Below are 20,172 nucleotides of genomic sequence, written 5' to 3'. Positions count from 1 at the left end.
TAAAAACGCGAACAATTTACACCTAGTAGTGTACGAAGTTGATTCTCTCGTGATGTAATTCACCAAAAGATAATAAAAATTTGTCTTGCAAAAGCCAGGAAAAAATATCACATAAATAAGCTAACTTTACACCTTTACGAAACCTTTTCAAATTTTTAATATTCTGACACACATGAGAGTCAATAAAAATCACCTTTCAAAAGACTACGATTTATACAACCACAATGTGATAGCTAAATAATTTACCTTTAGATTTGTTATTCTGTTCTAGTAACCGGAGTTGCGTTTTGTACTTAGAAAACTCCCCCCAGACATTAGGAATCCCTGAAAATTCGAAAGAAAATTAACCAGTCGTGCATATTTCGATATTCACAAGTCCCTGTCAGTAGCAACAGTTTTTACTCAGGGATACTTATTTCCTTCTTCATGCCGTCTACTGATGTTTTACTTTTTCTTAATTTGCAATCTACTTCGTTCTCGTTTTCTTTAAGGAGACGCTACAATCCTTCAGATCTATTTCTTTTTGTCACACTCATAATGTTTTCACTGGCCTCCATGTCACCAGATCTTTTCTCTTTGTGTGAGCTACTAAGTATCGTTCTTGGTACAGCGACTAAGGATCAGTGGCATATTGCGAGACCAAGCAACTGACCTCCATGCTTTCAACGTACCATGGATAGTGTCACAAAATAAACTTTCATAAAGGCTATAGAGTTGCTATTATTACTGAAAATAAAATACGAATCACTTAACGAAGGACTGTGAAAATAAAAGACTGAATGTAGGTTATAAATGCAAGTGCTACCTAAACTATAGAATCATAATTTATTTTACGTTACAATTGTTTTTTTAATGATGAGGACATGTAATAGAGTACGGTAGTGAGAAATATGTTGTCTTCTTTTACAGCTTGAAAGTGATGAACACCGAACGACTTTCGTAAGTTCGGCAAAGAGCCTACTGAAGCAACACGGATTTGATGGCATTGACATCGCCTGGGAGTTCCCCAAGAACAAAGCAAAGAAGGACCGCGGCACTCTTGGTGAGTGGCAAAAATTACAATATTCACACGTTGGCACAACAGATGCATGTAAAAATTTCTCAATTAGAAGGACTGTATGAAACTCCTGGAAATTAGCCTAGATGATAACGTTCCTTTAACACACAAAGCCATACATACCACAGTTAATGCACAGCAATTTACGTAAGAGAGATGCGCATGCGATACTTAATGAACAGTTTAAGTATTTAATCATAGGGTGCAGACCTTCACGAACTGTACTTGCGTAATTTTAAATATTAGTTTTCTGGGTATAAGGCCGTGGACCAGGGCACAGAATTATACCTCGGACTGCTGCCTTACCCCATAAAATAAATATTGGCAATTAGTTTAAGGATTTCTTACCCAAGAACTTTAATTTTTTATTCTATTTTAACATATACAGCAATCAGTCATTTTTATGTATTTTTATTTATTGCAATACACGTTTCGGGCTTTTACCCATCTTCAGTTGATGTAATACACATTTGAGCACTAAGTAAGTACATCGTTAAAACATCGACAGCAAACTGGATGTTGCAGCTGCTCTGTGTAGAATAACAATTTCGTTTAGCCGCTACACTTCGCGAGTTGTGTATTTACGATAAACTGCTCGTTAGGTGTACTTACGTTCTACTCTGATTGTTTTTATTCCGATTTTTGCTTTTAGAGGACTGGGAAAAAAAACAATTTCCCACTTGTATTTCACTTTTGTAAGATTGTCGAAAGCTGCATATCTTGTAGGCAAGAGTGTCCAACTTGATATTGTAAAGGCTTTGAACAAAGAATAAGTTAAAATTCCACTATTTTGGTACATCGTAATAAATTATCTTCAAATGAAACATATATTATAATTTAATGGAAAAAACATGTTGATGTTAAATCACAATTTGACTGAAAAACAAAAAATTGACAATAATATATGTAGACTTTTATAATTATGCAAAAGATATAATGTACATGGAAAAGTTGATATTATTGCAAAATTAAAGAAGGGAAGTCAATAAATGGTTGAAGAGAATGTTGGTGCTGATTTCTCTATGGAAGACTTTCCGATCGCCTGATTTTCGGAGTATTATTCAGATGTGGCATTAACTCAGTACAGTGAGGCATCGACAGACAGTGTAAACGCGGATAATTGTTAACACGGAAACAGATGTAGGAATTACTGACTCTAGTTTCTAACAGTTTACTTTGAAACGTATTTTCTACGAAAAACACATAAAATTTCTGGTACCTTTTTTTTCCTGTGTCACGAGCGAAACAATGACGAGATGAAGTCGCTGGGAGCATGCGTCACACTGTCCACAGGTAACCGGCCACTATTGAAGCGGTTGCTTCTCTACGAGAAGTTTCTCAGCTGCCACTCTCACTATCCTGTTCTTCATTTTCCATACAATCTTCTGAGTAAAACACCGCAGTGATTTAATTAGTCTCTAAGCAGGATGGTACAGAAACAAACAAACAAATGCAAAAAAGTCACATTCAAACATTAAAAATGCTTTTCTTTGAACAATCAAAGAATTTTGTTAAAGAAAGCATAGAAATTCAGATATTAAGATCAAGTCGTCCGTTAGTAAACTAATAAATGGAGAGACAGACGAAATTAGAATGCCCTCACACTATAAGAAGAAGCAATGACAGACTCGGAAATTGTTTTTGTGTCTTCAAAAAGGAAGGGGAAACCACAGCGTTAGATACACTTAAGTTGCACATGTGACCTGTAACAGGAAGACCTATTCATTGGCAAAAGATTCCGAATTATTTCTCCATCCGGATTTCCGGGAGGGGACTGTCAAGAAGGTGACCAAGACAAAAAGAATGAATAAGCAAAGGAAGAATAATATTATACGAGTCGGAGAGTGGAATGTCAGAAGTTTGAAGTCTTTTTCTCCTACTGTTCTTTCTGTCGAAGAAACAATGGCAGAAATAAAAGATGGGTTCAGGAATTGACTCAAATTAAGGGTAAAAAGATATCAGTGATAAGACTGCTGATGAAAGTGCTATACTCAAGGAAAGCGAAGGAGAATTACAGACACACAAATGGAATGAACAGTCTACTGAGCAGAAAACAAGAACTGAGAGTAAACGGATGAAAGACAAAAGTAATGAGAGCTAGCAGAGGTTAGTGAAAAATTTACCATACAAACTGGGGACCGCGAAGAAGGCGAAGTGGAGGAATTCTGTTACCTCGGAATCAAAATAACACATGACGGTCGATGCAAAGAGGGCATAAAAAACATACTAGCGCAGGCGAAGAGTGCATTCCTGGCCAAAAGAAGTCTGCTAGTATTAAACGATACCTTAATTTGAGAAAGAGAATTCTGAGGATGCACGTCTGCAGCACAGCATTGCATGATAGTGAATCACAGACTGTGAGGAAACAAGAAAATAAGAGAATTGGAAGCATTTAACGTGTGGTGCTATAGAAGGATGTTGAAAGTTAGGTGGGCCGATAAGATAAGAAATGAGGCAATTCCCCACTGAATCGGCGAGGAAAATAATATGAGGGATACATAAACAAGAAGGAGGAAACGGATATTTGTGGTAAGGACTATGGCACCAAACTGCTCAGGTCATCGGTCCCTAGGCTTACGCACTTCTTAATCTAAGTTGAACTAACTTAAGCTAAGGACAACACCCATGCCCGAGGGAGCACTCGAACCTCCGACGGGGGAGCCGCGCAAACCGTGACAATACGCCGAAGACCGCACGGCTACCCCGCGCGGCCAAGAAGAAGGGACATGATGATACGGCATGTGCTGAGACATCCATAGTACTGGAGGAAGCTGTAGAGGGAAAGAGAGATTCGAATACATCGAACAAATAACTCAGGAAGTAGGGTGCACGCAGTACTCTTAAATGAAGAGGTTGGGGCAAGGAAGGATTTCGTTGTGGGCTGCATTTAACCAGTTGTACCGTTGAGTAACCCTCCCGCTACAAAATATATATATATACTCTTGCCAGTATTTCTACACATGTTTTGTCGTTATCAGGCTCCATATGGCACGGGATCAAGAAGGTGGTCGGCGCGGCCCACAGCCACACGGACGAGAAAGCAGACGAGCACAAGAGCCAGTTCTCGGCCCTCATCCGCGAACTGAGGACGTCGCTGAGGAACGAAAATGCCCTCCTGACTCTCAGCGTCATCCCATACATCAACCAGTCGGTGAGTACTAGGCGCTTTCTTTTTAGATGCCATAATTAGGAATTTTGAATTATATTGTGTTTTTAACGGTCTCATTAGAGGGGAGATGCATCTACCCTGATACTTAAATCACGGACATCGGTCAAATTGTAAAAATGTTTCAAAATACTGAAACACGTGATAACACCCAAAGGAGTAGGTATTTTAGTATATTACTAAAAATACAGATTTTTTTATTTATATTATAAAGATAAGAATATAATAATTCCAATCCCAAAGAAAGCAGGTGTTGACAGATGTGAAAATTACCGAACTATCATTTTAATAAGTCACAGCTGCAAAATACTAACGCGAATTATTTACAGACGAATGGAAAAACTGATAGAAGCCGACCTCGGGGAAGATCAGTTTGGATTCCGTAGAAATGTTGGCAATACTGACCCTGTGATTTATCTTACAAGAAAGATTAAGGAAAGGCAAACCTACGTTTCTAGCATTTGTAGACTTAGACAAAGCTTTTACAATGTTGACTGGAATACTCTCTTTCAAATTCTAAAGGTGGCAGGGGTAAAATACAGCGAGCGAAAGGCTATTTACAATTTGTACAGAAACCAGATGGCAGTTATAAGAGTCGAGGGACATGAAAGGGAAGCACTGGTTGGGAAGGGAGTGAGACAGGGTTGTAGCCTCTCCCCGATGTTATTCAATCGTATATTGAGCAAGCAGTGAAGGAAACAAAAGAAAAGTTCGGAGTAGGTATTAAAATTCATGGAGAAGAAATAAAAACTTTGTGGTTCGCCGATGACATTGTAATTCTGTCAGAGACAGCAAAGGACTTGGAAGAGCAGTTGAACGGAATGGACAGTGTCTTGAAAGGAGGATATAAGATGAACATCAACAAAAGCAAAACGAGGATAATGGAATGTAGTCAAATTAAGTCGGGTGATGCTGAGGGAATTAGATTAGGAAATGAGACACTTAAAGTAGTAAAGGCGTTTTGCTATTTGGGGAGCAAAATAACTGATGATGGTCGAAGTAGAGGATATAAAGTGTAGACTGGCAACGGCAAGAAAAGCGTTTCTGAAGAAGAGAAATTTGTTAACATCAAGTATTGATTTAAGTGTCAGGAAGTAGTTTCTGAAAGTATTTGTATGGAGTGTAGACATGTATGGAAGTGAAACATGGACGATAAATAGTTTGGACAAGAAGAGACTAGAAGCTTTTGAAATGTGGTGCTACAGAAGAATGCTCAAGATTAGATGGGTAGATCACTTAACTAATGAGGCAGTATTGAATAGAATAGGGGAGAACAGAAGTTTGTGGCACAACTTGACTAGAAGAAGGGATCAGTTGGTAGGACATGCTCTGAGGCATCGAGCGATCACCAATTTAGTACTGGAGGGCAGAGTGGAGGGTAAAAATCGTAGAGGGAGACCAAGAGATGAATACACTAAGCAGATTCAGAAGGATGTAGGTTGCGGTAGGTACTGGGAGATGAAGAAGCTTGCACAGGATAGAGTAGCATGGAGAGCTGCATCAAACCAGTCTCAGGACTGAAGACCGCAACAACAACAAAAACAACAACATTATAAAGATGGGTTTTTCTTCGAAAGGTTACCGTAGTTTTGGAAAAAATAGTGAAATACGGCATGCTAATATTAGGAATGAACCTAACACACGTACAGAAAGTCCGTCATCACGTGCAGTTTCACTGCCGTTATGCGAGTTTACATGGCAAGAAGCAGTATCTCCTCCGTGCATTTCGCACTGTTCTTTATACACCTCTAAGAATCAGACTGTTAAGAGCACATTACGTCGCTCTGCTCCTACTTTCAGGAGCTTCCGAAAGTCGATAAAAAGTATTTTGTTTCTTGTAAAAGAACCACAATTGCTTTACCACTTATGTAAATGAAGAAATAGTAATCATATCTTAAGGCACCTCCTCTTTAATTAACTGTGACACGTGAAAACCATGTTTATGTATCGCGAACCGTTCAGAATCGCAGGTTCTTATAATATATTGCACCCACGAATACGTAAACATACGAATCACCAGCAAAACTTGAAATTAATGGCACATATAATGAACAGGGATGTCATTGAAGTATATGATTTGCAGATGGGTAAATCAAAAGCATTGTCGGCAACAAGCAACAAATGGTGGTGTCATCGTTAACTACGTACATTTAAATTGGTATTTATAATAACACTTCACTACGGTGATTCAAGGACGCATTTAAAGCACTTTGCAATCATGGCGTGCCATAATGCTTCGATTCGCCTCAGAATCTCATAGGTATTGCTGAGCCATTTCAATATTGATGATACACTATCTGATCAAAAGTATCCGGACTCCCCCCAAAAACATAAGTTTTTCATGTTAGGTGCATTGGACTGCCACCTGTTGCCGGGTATTCCATATCAGCGATCTCAGTAGTCTTTAGACTTCGTGAGGGAGCAGAATGGGGCGCTCTGCGAGAATTCACGGACTTCGAACTTGGACAGGTGATTGGGTGTCACTTGTGACATACGTCTGTACCCGAGATTTACACACTGCTAAACATTCCTAGGTCCACTGCTTCCGATGTGATAGTGAAGTAGAAACGTGAAGGGACACGAACAGCACAAAAGCGTACGGGCCGACCTCGTCTGTTGACTGACAGAGACCGCCGACAGTTGAAGAGGATCGTAATGTGTAATAGGCAGACCATCACACAGGAATTCCAAACTGCATCAGGATCCACTGCAAGTACTATGACGGTTATACGGGAGGTGAGAAAACTTGGATTTCTGGTAGAGCGGTTGCTCCTAAGCCACACATCACGCCAGTAAATGCCAAACGACGCCTCGCTTGGTGTAAGGAGCGTAAACATAGGACGACTGAACAGTGGGAAAATGTTGTGTGGAGTACGAATCACGGTACACGATGCGGCGATCCGATGGCAGGGTGTGGGTATGGCGTATGCCCGGGAACGTCATCTGCCAGCATGTGTAGTGCCAACAGTAAAACTCCGAAGCGGCGGTGTTATGGTGTGGTCGTGTTTTTCATGGAGGGGGCTTGTTGTTTTGCGTGTCACTATCACAGCACAGGTCTACATTGATGTTTTAAGCACTGTCTTACTTCCCACTGTTGAAGGGCAGTTCGGGGATGGCGATTGCGTTTTCAACACGATAGAGTACCTTTCCGTAATGCACGGCCTGTGGCTGAGTGGTTACACGACAATAACATCCCTGTAATGGACTGCCCTGCACAGAGTCCTGACCTGAATCGTACAGAGCAACTTTGTGATATTTTGGAACGCCGACTTCGTGCCAGGCCACCACTTACATTTTGCTTTTGCACAGGTCAGACTTTAAAATCCTCCAAAATGTATACACGTCGTCGTCAAAACTAAGCCTTTTCACTTTAGGAATACAATAACATCAGACGAGCGCGGAGCCCTGTGCAACGCGAAATGAAGTAAATTACTTGAATTGTATACAGTGTTAATCTCCTTCACCTTTTTGTATTCTTATATCTTTTGCGGTACGACTTGATAATGGTCCTGCCGAAATTGCAATTGTGAAATAAATAATTTGCACGGTCAACGACAAATATGATGTCCTGTAAAAAATCCCCACAAACAACATCAAAAGCTCTCATCGATGATGGTCCAAGCAGAACATGAGATCATCCCTGCACTCTCATGATCTATAACCAATTATGTAGAATAAATTTCTTTTATTTCACTTCTATGGCCACAAACTTTAGGTCCTCAGACTAAGAGTTTCTGTCAGCAATGACCATCTTCAGATCTGACGATGTGACTATTGCCCCAGTATATTAGGACATATTTTCTATAAAACATATTTGAAGATTGTCGTTGCTGACCGAAACCGGTAGTCTGAGGACTTACAGGTTTGTGACCATAGAGGAGAAATGAAAGAAATGTATTTTACATTTTCGGGTCGCTGTTCCATTCGCAATGTTGCAGCTTGTGAAACCAATTACGTTGGCCGACTGAGATTGACACAGAGCAGTCACTCACTTTTTGCACTCACCATACATTGTCTTGCAAGCAGCATTCCTCTGAAGCCAATAGATAGCAAGCAAGCGATAGTACTACTTTAGTACAACATTCGATAAACAAATCTAGAGAAAATTGGAAAAGGAAGCCAGGCTTTAGCACTAAGGTCGCGGGTTCGAATCCTGGTCGGACCATTGAATATTTCAGTCTGCCTTTAACCTAACCTTCACCCCTCAATGATGCCAGGGACGACACATCGTTCAGATTCCTCGTTAAACTGTGGGTCCCCGTCTCCTGGTAGTACCACTGGGGCAGGTTCTTTCTTCTTCTTTTAGTGTTCAACCCTGAGGTTGGTTTGCAGCAGAGCGCCATTCCTCTCTTCTGTCTGCCTTCCTCTTCATTTCCACATACGTGTTACATCCACCATCATTCATGATCTGTTGCTTGTATGATATCCTTCGTCGCCCCCGCCGATTCCTTCCCTAAGTAGCTCCTTTTGCTATTGTTCCAATGATATTGTTGTGTCTTATGATGTGCTCTACAAGTTTGTCTCTTCTTGTTTGGATGTGCCTCCACAGAGATCTGGTTTCCTGCACTCTCCTAAGCACATTTGTTGCTTAGTCTCTCCAGCTGATCTTCATCTCTCTCTTCTCTTCCCCTTGTCCAAGTGTCACATCCGTATAGGGCCACACTCCAAACGAAACCTTTCATGATACGTTTCCTTATTCTCAGACTGATGTTCTTGCTGGTAAGTTCCTTCTCAGATTAAATGAAAATTTGGCCTGTTGTATTCTGCTCACAATTTTTTTCCGGCTTCTACCATCCTTTGTGATTTTGCTTCCCAGGTAGGTAAATTCCTCTATCACTTCCACCTCCTCGCTTCCAATTCTCGTTCTCAGAGGTTCATATTCTGCTTCTGAGCTGCATACCATCACTTTAGTCTTTTTCTTCTTTATTCTCATTCCATACTGATTGCATAGAATCCTTTCCATTGTTCTGAGGACTTCATCTAGATCTTCTTTTGTCTCCGTGACTATAACAACATCATGTGCATAACGTAGCATGTCTATCTTCTGTCTACCAATTTTGATCCTCACCTCATTAGTTTCTCGAATTTGGTCTGTAGCTTCCTGGATGTAAGCACTGAATATAAGAGGACAGAGAGCACATCCTTGTCTTAACCCTTTTCCAATATTCGCTTCTTTTCTTGGTGACAGTTCCTAATCGCTTCCGCCACATTCTTGTAGAAACTGAGTATCACGCGGATGTCTTTGTACTTCATTCCACTGTTCCTCAGCACTCTGAACACCTCTTGCCAGATAACGTTATCAGATGCCTTTTCCAGGTCTTCAAAGGCAATATAAGTTGGTTTATTTTTCTGTAATTGCTTTTCGATAGGGAGTCTCAGCGCCAGAATCGCTTCTCTTGTTCCTAACCTCCTTCTGAAACCAAACTGATCTTCACTCAGCATATCCTCCACCTTCTCTTCAATTCACTTCAGAATTATTTTTACGAGAATTTTTGATGCATGTGAGATTAGGCTGAAAGTTCGGTACTGTTCACATTTTGTAGTTGCTGCCTCCTTTGGTACAGGAACAATGATGCATTCCTGGATGTCTGTCGGTATCTCTCATGTGTTGTAGATGGACCTAATAAGTTCAAGCAGCATCATTTTCATGCTGTCACCAGCATACTTTATTAGTTTTGCAAGGGTGTCATCAATACCCATTGCTTTGTTGTCCCGTAGTTCTTTTAGAGCTTTGTCAAATTCTTCTTGCAGAATGCCATTTCCCCCGTCATCTTGGTCTACTTGCTTTTCTCTTTATATTACTTCCCCGGAGCCGCGCGGAGTGACCGCGCGGTTTGAGGCGTCGTGTCACGGACTGCGCGGCCCCTCCCGCCGGACGTTCGAGTCCTTCCTCGGGCATGGCTGTGTGTGTTGTTCTTAACATAAGTTAGTTTAAGTAGTGTGTAAGTCTAGGGACCGATGACCTAAGCAGTTTGGTCCCCTAGGAATTCACACACATTTGAACATTTAAACTTCTTCGGAAAGCGGTGTTCCGGCGTACAACTCCTCAAAGTATTCCAGGTTAGGGACACGCAAGTCGCTGAAGTGGCGTCCAATCGAAAGATATGCACCAAGCTGTTGAGCCACACGGAACTATCTTTAGGAATGATGCACTCTGCAGTTGCAGTGTTTCACCGTTTACCTAACGCTGAGATCGCTGGTGTTGCAGCTGTACTACGACCCGACGGCGCTGAACCAGCAGATCGACCAGCTGCACGTGCTGGCCTTCGACTACCGCAACCCGGAGCGTGACCCCAAGGAGGCCGACTACCCTGCGCCGCTCTACCCAGCCGGGCAGAGGGACTCTGACCTCTCGGTCGACGGAAACATCCGCTGGTTCCTCGAGAACTCATTCCCAGGTCAGTACGCCCGCTGCTGCTGCTCCGGATCGGAAGCGAACAAGATCTTACTATACACTTTTTATTCAGTTCATATTACTACCGACGTACTGTCCAAGAGCGACCAACACAGAAAACAAAAAATGCTTTAGTCTGTAGTCCCACGTTTATTTTGTCCAATGGCTACAGGTTCCCGTACCAAGTACGATCATCAGGCCATCCTACGATCAAAAACCCAAAGTATGTAATTAAAATATTCTATAAGAAACAGTTTCAATTTTTTTCTCTGATAGCTAACTTCTATATACACTCCTGGAAATTGAAATAAGAACACCGTGAATTCATTGTCCCAGGAAGGGGAAACTTTATTGACACATTCCTGGGGTCAGATACATCACATGATCACACTGACAGAACCACAGGCACATAGACACAGGCAACAGAGCATGCACAATGTCGGCACTAGTACAGTGTATATCCACCTTTCGCAGCAATGCAGGCTGCTATTCTCCCATGGAGACGATCGTAGAGATGCTGGATGTAGTCCTGTGGAACGGCTTGCCATGCCATTTCCACCTGGCGCCTCAGTTGGACCAGCGTTCGTGCTGGACGTGCAGACCGCGTGAGACGACGCTTCATCCAGTCCCAAACATGCTCAATGGGGGACAGATCCGGAGATCTTGCTGGCCAGGGTAGTTGACTTACACCTTCTAGAGCACGTTGGGTGGCACGGGATACATGCGGACGTGCATTGTCCTGTTGGAACAGCAAGTTCCCTTGCCGGTCTAGGAATGGTAGAACGATGGGTTCGATGACGGTTTGGATGTACCGTGCACTATTCAGTGTCCCCTCGACGATCACCAGTGGTGTACGGCCAGTGTAGGAGATCGCTCCCCACACCATGATGCCGGGTGTTGGCCCTGTGTGCCTCGGTCGTATGCAGTCCTGATTGTGGCGCTCACCTGCACGGCGCCAAACACGCATACGACCATCATTGGCACCAAGGCAGAAGCGACTCTCATCGCTGAAGACGACACGACTCCATCGTCCCTCCATTCACGCCTGTCGCGACACCACTGGAGGCGGGCTGCACGATGTTGGGGTGTGAGCGGAAGACGGCCTAACGGTGTGCGGGACCGTAGCCCAGCTTCATGGAGACGGTTGCGAATGGTCCTCGCCGATACCCCAGGAGCAACAGTGTCCCTAATTTGCTGGGAAGTGGCGGTGCGGTCCCCTACGGCACTGCGTAGGATCCTACGGTCTTGGCGTGCATCCGTGCGTCGCTGCGGTCCGGTCCCAGGTCGACGGGCACGTGCACCTTCCGTCGACCACTGGCGACAACATCGATGTACTGTGGAGACCTCACGCCCCACGTGTTGAGCAATTCGGCGGTACGTCCACCCGGCCTCCCGCATGCCCACTATACGCCCTCGCTCAAAGTCCGTCAACTGCACATACGGTTCACGTCCACGCTGTCGCGGCATGCTACCAGTGTTAAAGACTGCGATGGAGCTCCGTATGCCACGGCAAACTGGCTGACACTGACGGCGGCGGTGCACAAATGCTGCGCAGCTAGCGCCATTCGACGGCCAACACCGCGGCTCCTGGTGTGTCCGCTGTGCCGTGCGTGTGATCATTGCTTGTACAGCCCTCTCGCAGTGTCCGGAGCAAGTATGGTGGGTCTGACACACCGGTGTCAATGTGTTCTTTTTTCCATTTCCAGGAGTGTATATTATAAAAATGGATATATGTATGCGTTTTCCACATCTTCTCCTAAACCAATGGGTCAAATTCGATCAAACCTGGTACACATACCACTTACTGTCTGGGAAGAATTACTGCCGGCCGATGGTGCCCAAGCGGTTCTAGGCGCTTCAGTCTGGAACCGCGCACCCGCTACGGTCGCAGGTTCGAATCCTGCCTCGGGCATGGATGTGTGTGATGTCCTTAGGTTAGTTAGGTTTATGTAGTTCTAAGTTCTAGGGGACTGATGACCTCAGATGTTAAGTCCCATAGTGCTCAGAGCCATTTGAACCATTTGAAGAACTGTTGAGGAAATAAGAACCATCTCCCATTGACGTGGGGTGGTTCAAATGGCTCTGAGCACTATGGGACTTAACTTCGGAGGTCATCAGTCCCCTAGAACTTAGAACTACTTAAACCTAACTAACCTAAGGACAACACACACATACATGCCCGAGGCAGGATTCGAACCTGCGACCGTAGCGGTCGCACGGTTCCAGACTGTAGCGCCTAGAACCGCCCGGTGACTTGGTGTGGATATAAACGAAGTGACATAGGAGCTGGACATAGAGAACCGCAAGAGGAGACTTACAAAGAGACGGGGTAAAATGTGGGCAGAGAGGGAGAGGAAGAGATAGAGAAAGAGAGGGGGAGGAGGAGATGGCCAGAGAGAGGGGGAGGAGAGGATGTATAGAGAGAGGTGGACGAAGAGATGTGTGAAATATATGTGATGTGTGGCGTACGTGTATGCGGGCGAAGCCGTGATAAAAATCTAGTATGGTATAATTTTCAGTGAGAAGAAACAGTCTAGGTTGCAAATAACGACAGAAGCTGTTTTTCGTCATTTTGAGGCATCTTCAGAATTTATTTGGGAGTTTCAGGTAATGGATTAGCCATAAGTAGCCAAAACTGTGACATGCACCTTCGGCGGAGCTTGCATATATGTTGCTGTGTACTCACGAGTACTTCAAATTGTGTTGCGGTATTTACGTTTCAAGATTATAATTGTGGCTCTATCATATCGTTGTTGTATGCCACCGTAAAAGGAGCATACCAAAATTTTTGCTACTTATGACCAATGCCTTACCCCCAGTTCCCAAATAAACTATGAAGATGTCTCGAAAAGGCAAAACGCGTAAATAAAGCTTCTCATATCATTTGCAGCCTAGACTATTTTTTCTTGAGACTGCTGCACCATATCCATGGAGTGGTGTAAAGGGCAGCCTTAAAATATAGCCAGCCCCTTAGCCCTGGCACGAAGTCTTCAAGCTCGCTTACCCGAGTAGGTGAACCATATACTAAAAGTAAAGGTCTATGCCGTGCATTAAAGACGCAAATGCGGTCAGAAGTGTAAAGTCCCCGCCTATGTAAAGAGGTTTTTATTTCTTAAACAAGTGTCACAATGCAAAAGATATCTTAAAATAGAAGTAAACATCACATAAAAGTAGGGAATGTGAAAAGATTAAAAAAAAAAACAGAGTGGAACAGTCTCCCATGCAACAAAATATTAAAGGCAGAGTATTATTCCCGAGCTGACCATCTTCGCGCCGCATTTCCAGTTTACTGTTTATCTCTGCAGTGTCCGTGTGTTCGGCGGCGCGGCATCACGTTTCCTGCACACCGTATCGCAGTTCACTAAAGCCCCACGGCCGTGATGACGGTTCGTCAAATGCAACTTGTAGTTGTAAGACGCTACACCGATGGGTCTCTGTATTAGGAAAAGACCACAACACTAACCCATGCAACTATGTATGTTGTTAATTTAGTAACATTCCGACATTAAAATCCAATGCTTATGTCCCTATCTCGATGGTACTGTGTAGCTGTTATCGATGAGAACAGACTACGTCCAAAATTTCCTCGTGCACCTGCAACTTAAAACAGTACGTCGAGTGCATTTACACATCATGGTAGTTGAAAAATCAGCCCTTATCATCTTACCTCTGCGTATCAGGGGTAAGGAGCTCCCTGCAGCTTAAGGTTGCACTTTATACCATATGTTAGTTATCACAGAGCATTTTATGATTGTAGGCGGGCCTGATGATGGTGTTTGGTACCGTGTCCGATAGTCATTAGACAAAGTAAAAGTACAAAATAATTTTTGTGTGCTAGTTGTTTGGAATTAATGGATGGAAGATCCCGAGAGATTGTTCTGCAGCCTACTTACAAAGGATTTCTTACCTCGCATACAATGCAAGCTTGCCTTTGCGAATTTTGAGTGTGGCACCTTTGCGAATTGTGAGTGTGGCATCCTAAATGTAACTATCCAGTGTATGAGACTGTAATTAGCGGGGTTGCGATGTGTAGTGTCCTGTTTGACGAGAGAGAGAGAGAGAGAGAGAGAGAGAGAGAGAGAGAGAGAGAGACAGAAAAAGAAGAGGTTGAAATCCGATACCGACATTCTTGTTGAATAACACTAAGGGGGCTGCTGAGCCTAACGATGTATTATGTGGACTGATCACCGTCAGCTGTGTCTCATGCCCTCACTACACGAGATACTGCGGAAATGTTTGGCCTCTAACGTAAGACGTTGGCTCAAAGTGTAGTTATCATTAACTGTACCGCGTCTATCTTTCTAAGTCTTACAAGGAAAACATTGGCGATTAAAATTTCTTCCACCACCAGTATCCGAGTCAGCTGCCTCCGAGTCGATCGCCACTGCACTGGCGAGCGGATGCGGAAGTGGAGACGATAATCTGAGACAGTATTCTCCGAGAAGAAACGCATCAGTCTGTTATACTCATCGATTCAGTACGGCAGCTTCTTCTGAGGAATCAGTGGTCATAAAAGTTACTCTGTGTTCGCTTGTGATTACTTACACGCGGCGTTGGATAACTCATTTCTAGCAACTTGTCTTTCAGTCATGTAACATTCCATAATCTGAATATCTGGAAAGTCATTATTTTCCACTAAAGAAGATAACAAAGCTGCTACAATTACTGCACGGAAAGCCATCGAGAAAGGTATCCCAACGTCTTATGGAACCGAAAATCGACCTAGTGGAACAGCTGGACTTTGGCAGCGTCCTAGGAAAGTCAGCTACTATTACAGACTGACGGATCGAAATTGTTTTTATGAAAAGCGTAACACTTCACTCAGAATTTATGCCTTCACATAAAAAAATGCGACATTGCACTTTGGGATGCCGCAACAGTTTACTCTTTGTTGATTCGATTTTAGGTTACCTGTAGTTGCATTTTTGTAAGCTTCATTTGTTTACTAGTGTCACAATTAGTTTTTTTAAATAGAAATTTTATATTACCCAGCACGCAGTAATCATTGGCCCCTAGCGTGATGGCGCTCGAACTAGAGGAAGATCGTCGTAATTCTGATATTTCATCATCAATACTTATCCGGCAAGAGCAGGGAAACAACTACTACCTGCAGTTACCGATCCCTACCCTTTGAATCAGTATTATGTGCTAACTCCTTCGCGCAGCAGTTCTTCATGTTCCTTCTGGTGTTGCGAGCGTCCAACTCCTACCTGCTGTACGATTATAAGCATTGCGAGCGCTCAACTCCTACCTCCTGTACGATTAACGATGGAAGATTGGGCGGATGTGCCCTGTGCTAGGGACATCTCTCTTGGACTCAGCTAATTGAGCAAATCTTCGGAAAAAGGGAAATCTCAAGAAACTAACATTGAAGTTCAGTAATTATAAGGGGCAGTCATAGAAAAAGAGACAGATAAAAAAGGAAGCAAACTATTTATTTATTATTACAAAAGTAATCGACATAGCTGTTAATACATTTATTGCATTGTGAGACAAGACGGCCAACGACTTTATGGAAAAATGTTTGCGGTATCCTATGGAACCGCGTTTGTATCCAGGCGCGCACCTCTTCATCCGAAACAATTCGACGGCCACGAATGTCTTTCTTCAGGGCCTAAAAAACGTGGAAATCGGATGGGAAGAGATCAGCACTGTATGGAGGATGTGTAAGGGCTTCCCACCTAAACTTCTCCAACGTAATCGAAACAACCTCGGCAACATGTGGGCGGGCATTATCCTCCAACATAATGATGCCGTCTGTCAATATTTCTGGGCGTTTGGCCTTTATGGCGCGTTCTGCGTTAGTTATGGCTCCCTCTTCGAGAAAGTTATTGAGCAACGAACCCTAGCAGTCACAGTCCATCATGACTTCTCCGGAGCTGGCATGCCTGTTGTTTCGGCTAGCTGCAGAAGTTTCGGTGGGAAATCCTGACGCATCCTCCATACAGTCCCGATTTCTCCCCATACGGTTTCCATATTTTTGAAGCCAAGAAGAGAATATCCGTGGCCGTCGGTTTGCTTCGGATGAAGGGGTGCAGCCCTGGATACAGTCATGGTTCCGTAGACAACCGCAAACGTTTTTCCATGAAAGCACTGACCGTCTAGTCTCCCAGAGGGACAAACGTATTAACAATTGTCGCGATAATTTATGAAATAATAAACAGTTTACTTACTTGTTTCCATCTTTGTCATTTTCATTAGGACGTCCCATATAAGTATGCTCTGTCTTTGATTATAAGCAACCGAATAAGAAATTCTTAGATGGGGAAGAGGAACAGCACAAAAAAATAGTTTCATACGAAGGATATAGTACTGCCAGTGGTTAACTGTGGTGAGGTGAGACGCGAAAAAGCGAACCTCTACATCACTGTTTGGAAATCGACGGTCACAGATTCCGTGCACCTAAGACTGGAGTCAAGGTAATAGCTTATTACAAAAATATAAAAAAAATATAAAAAGTTAGGTTTTACAGGCTTGCATATTTCTTCTTCACCTCACCATGAGGCGGGAAACTTTGGGACATGTAAAACTTTGAGGATAGCTGCTAAGGTTCAGTGACCGTGTCAGGATTATATTAGAACAAATAAGCCCTCGGCCACAAATATTAAGTCAAAATTGACTAGTTTAGACGCTACTATGAGCGTCGTCTTCAGAATTAAACTAACTGCTCTAAAACAAGTGTGTACTGACTGGAAAGAGATGCAGTACATTACAAGTCACATTCTAAAAAATCTAAGCCGGAAAGGCGACGTCACGAAAAGTTGAAATAAGATAAGATGGCGAGCCGTGACAAATTTCACAGAGCATTACGGAGCTGCCTGCCGCGGTGGCCGAGCGGTTCTATGCGCTTCCGTCCGGAACCGCGCGACTGCTACGGTCGGAGGTTCGAATCCTGCCTCGAGCATGGATGTGTGTGATGTCCTTAGGTTAGTTAGGTTTAAGTAGTTCTAAGTTCTAGGGGACTGATGACCTCAGATGTTAAGTCCCATAGTGCTCAGAACCATTTGAACCATTACGGAGCTGTCTAAAGTGTTGTCGTGTCCTTTTGTGTGTCACCGCGAGTGATGATTCCTTGGGTTTCTTGGTATAAATAATAATAACAATTGTCGCCTGTGCGGCGTTGGTGGAGACAGGAGCTGACTGTTACTTCCTCTTTGCCAGAGTGGGGACCCCTACTTGAATTCTTTTGCTCAGCGTCCCAGCTATACCAGACTAATGGTTTATGAGTTCACTCGAGCGGAAGCTAGCAACACAGTGCTTACAGCAAGCCTCGTCTAACTGTGTCACTGGAAACCTCTTCGCGACTAACAGAGGTTCATAGTTTAAGGTAGCGGCTATTCTCACCCGCACCGCCAAGGCCTGTAAACCCTGTAGTTCATGGGATTGAAGTGGGTGGGACCCGCAGTAAGAGCTTTTGTGTTTCTACTGTTTGTTCATCCGTATCAATTTTCCCTTCTCTCAGTTTCTCTCATATTAACACTGCCAGCTGTAGGCGCAGATCAAGACAATATGTTGTGCAGCAAGATGAAGTAATACGAAGAAAAACATTTTAAAGTGTCTCGTTTTCTTTTGCGTACAGCTAGCAAGCTGGTGCTCGGCATCCCGACGTTCGCCCGCACGTGGAAGCTGACGGAGGACAGCAAGGTGTCCGGCGCGCCGCCCATAGAGACGGACGGCCCCGGCGACCAGGACGCGATCGTGCAGACGCCGGGCCTGCTGGCCTACCAATCGGTGTGCACCCTGCTGCCCAACCCCTCCAACAAGGACAAGCCGACGACGCTGCGCCGCGTCAACGACCCCTCCAACCGCCTCGGCTCCTACGGCTTCCGGCTGCCCTCCGGAGACGTCAACGGCCTGTGGGTGGGCTTCGAGGACCCGGACGTCGCCGCCTACAAGGCCCAGTACGCCAAGACCAAGAGTCTGGCCGGCATCGCCTTCTCCGACCTCACCCTGGACGATTACAACGGCATCTGCACTGGCGAGAAGTTCCCCATTGTTCGGGCTGGAACGCTGAAACTTCGTTCACCGTAGTTCGTAACAATTTCAGTATTCTCGCAACAAACACACATTTACATCCGTATTTTAAAATAATGTACTGATATGCTCTCATCAAATACGTTTCAAACAGAGCCAGTAATATTTTTTATTTTCTTGCTCCACAGAGCACTCTACATCGAACGTGCTTTTCGAGCTCGTGGCACAAAACCAGATTTTATAATCACAGTGGAAGAATTACAATGAATACGAAATTCACATTTTAACAGTGAGGTCTATGACTGTGCTACACAAAGCGATAGAAATAAAGATCTTCTTTCCAAACATAAAACCTTGTATTTTTCTTTTACGTAACAGTTACTACCAGATCGTCCAGGTTCACACCTATACGAGACGCACGGTTTTCGACATACCACTCTTATTGTTCTCCACTAAGTTTCTTTACAGCCAGTTTTCTATCTGCAATAGTTTTTACATGTGTTGGAGTACAGTTTCTACCTCTTGTTATCAATCATTCGGTATAAAAACTCTCGCAACACAACATTGCTTATACAGGATCACTCATAATTACCTCAAGGGTTTCAGAAGACAACTGTGCAAGGACTACAAGACATAGAGAAAACTAACACTTATCAGTGGATAGAGCATCTCTGCATATTTTTAACTCACGTTACTGGTGTCCGATATAGGCACAATCTGTGATGCGACGAACATCAATATGTGCGTGCAAAGGAGTGGCAGCTGCTCAGTTTGGAAATCTGGTCATTGTGTTGCCTATCTACAGGCACAAACACAATTTGTCTTCATATTTCGACATGTCTTCGCCCCAGTGCAACTAAGCTACTGCGCGTATTACGGATTGAAACTGGGACATATGCTCTTTCCAATCATATGCGTCATTTTCCTGTAAGTCTTCTAGTTTTTGTGCAGCCATCTTCTGAAACCACTGAGGTGCTTATGAAGAACAAAGTATATACTCAGCAAGACACCGAATATACCAAAGAAAACCAATAAGAGTAAACAGATGTTCAGCATAATGCTAATTCTGCTGGATTAAGGTAGTCAAATAGAATTGGATTTCAAGACAGTGAAATCTGAAACACACATCTGCTGTTCTACTACACAGAGTATCTCAGCGGAACGAAGGAGAATAATATAATTCACACTGAGCCCAGGAAGACACGTGGAAGTGAAAGCAAGAGATGCCATATGTATGGTTTGCTCATCATTGAAAGGAACAGTAGCTGATCGATGATCAACTGAGTTAACTGAAAGTATTAGTGCCGTCTGCAAGACTAAAATAAAGGATTACTAATTTAAGGAGATTTACAAGTACAGTTCTTAAACGAATCTGATAGGAGCAGTAATCTGCTCTTTGACTGAAATGGTGAATGTCTGCTCTGAGTGAACTTTCCGGAGGCTTTATTTGGCATAAGGTTTGTTCATTACAAGCCAGCAGTGGAACAGACACACTTGATAAAAATTTACTGTTCCCTCTTTATTACATAAAGAAAATTTTGCTACGTGGCCTTCAAATTTCGGCCATCGAGAAGTGCAGTT

The 20,172-nt window shown here is 43.5% G+C and overlaps 1 protein-coding gene across 1 annotated transcript in view; it reads left to right on the top strand.

The window, feature by feature from the left end:
- Positions 1 to 18,943, top strand: part of LOC126194152 (chitinase-like protein Idgf4) — a 51,485-nt gene extending 32,542 nt beyond the window's left edge. The window contains exons 3-7 of the mRNA XM_049932743.1: positions 910 to 1,042; positions 4,036 to 4,208; positions 10,432 to 10,621; positions 18,197 to 18,647; positions 18,780 to 18,943. Coding sequence (XP_049788700.1) covers positions 910 to 1,042; positions 4,036 to 4,208; positions 10,432 to 10,621; positions 18,197 to 18,647; position 18,780 — 948 coding nt within the window. The 3' untranslated portion in view covers positions 18,781 to 18,943. The remainder of the gene's footprint in view (positions 1 to 909; positions 1,043 to 4,035; positions 4,209 to 10,431; positions 10,622 to 18,196; positions 18,648 to 18,779) is intronic.
- The last annotated feature ends 1,229 nt before the right edge of the window (positions 18,944 to 20,172 follow it).

The sequence above is a fragment of the Schistocerca nitens genome, chromosome 1 (genome assembly GCF_023898315.1).
Source record: "Schistocerca nitens isolate TAMUIC-IGC-003100 chromosome 1, iqSchNite1.1, whole genome shotgun sequence".
Classification (NCBI taxonomy): Eukaryota; Metazoa; Arthropoda; class Insecta; order Orthoptera; family Acrididae; genus Schistocerca; species Schistocerca nitens.
Note: the sequence above shows the minus strand (reverse complement) of the source record. Positions and strands in the feature narration are given on the sequence as shown.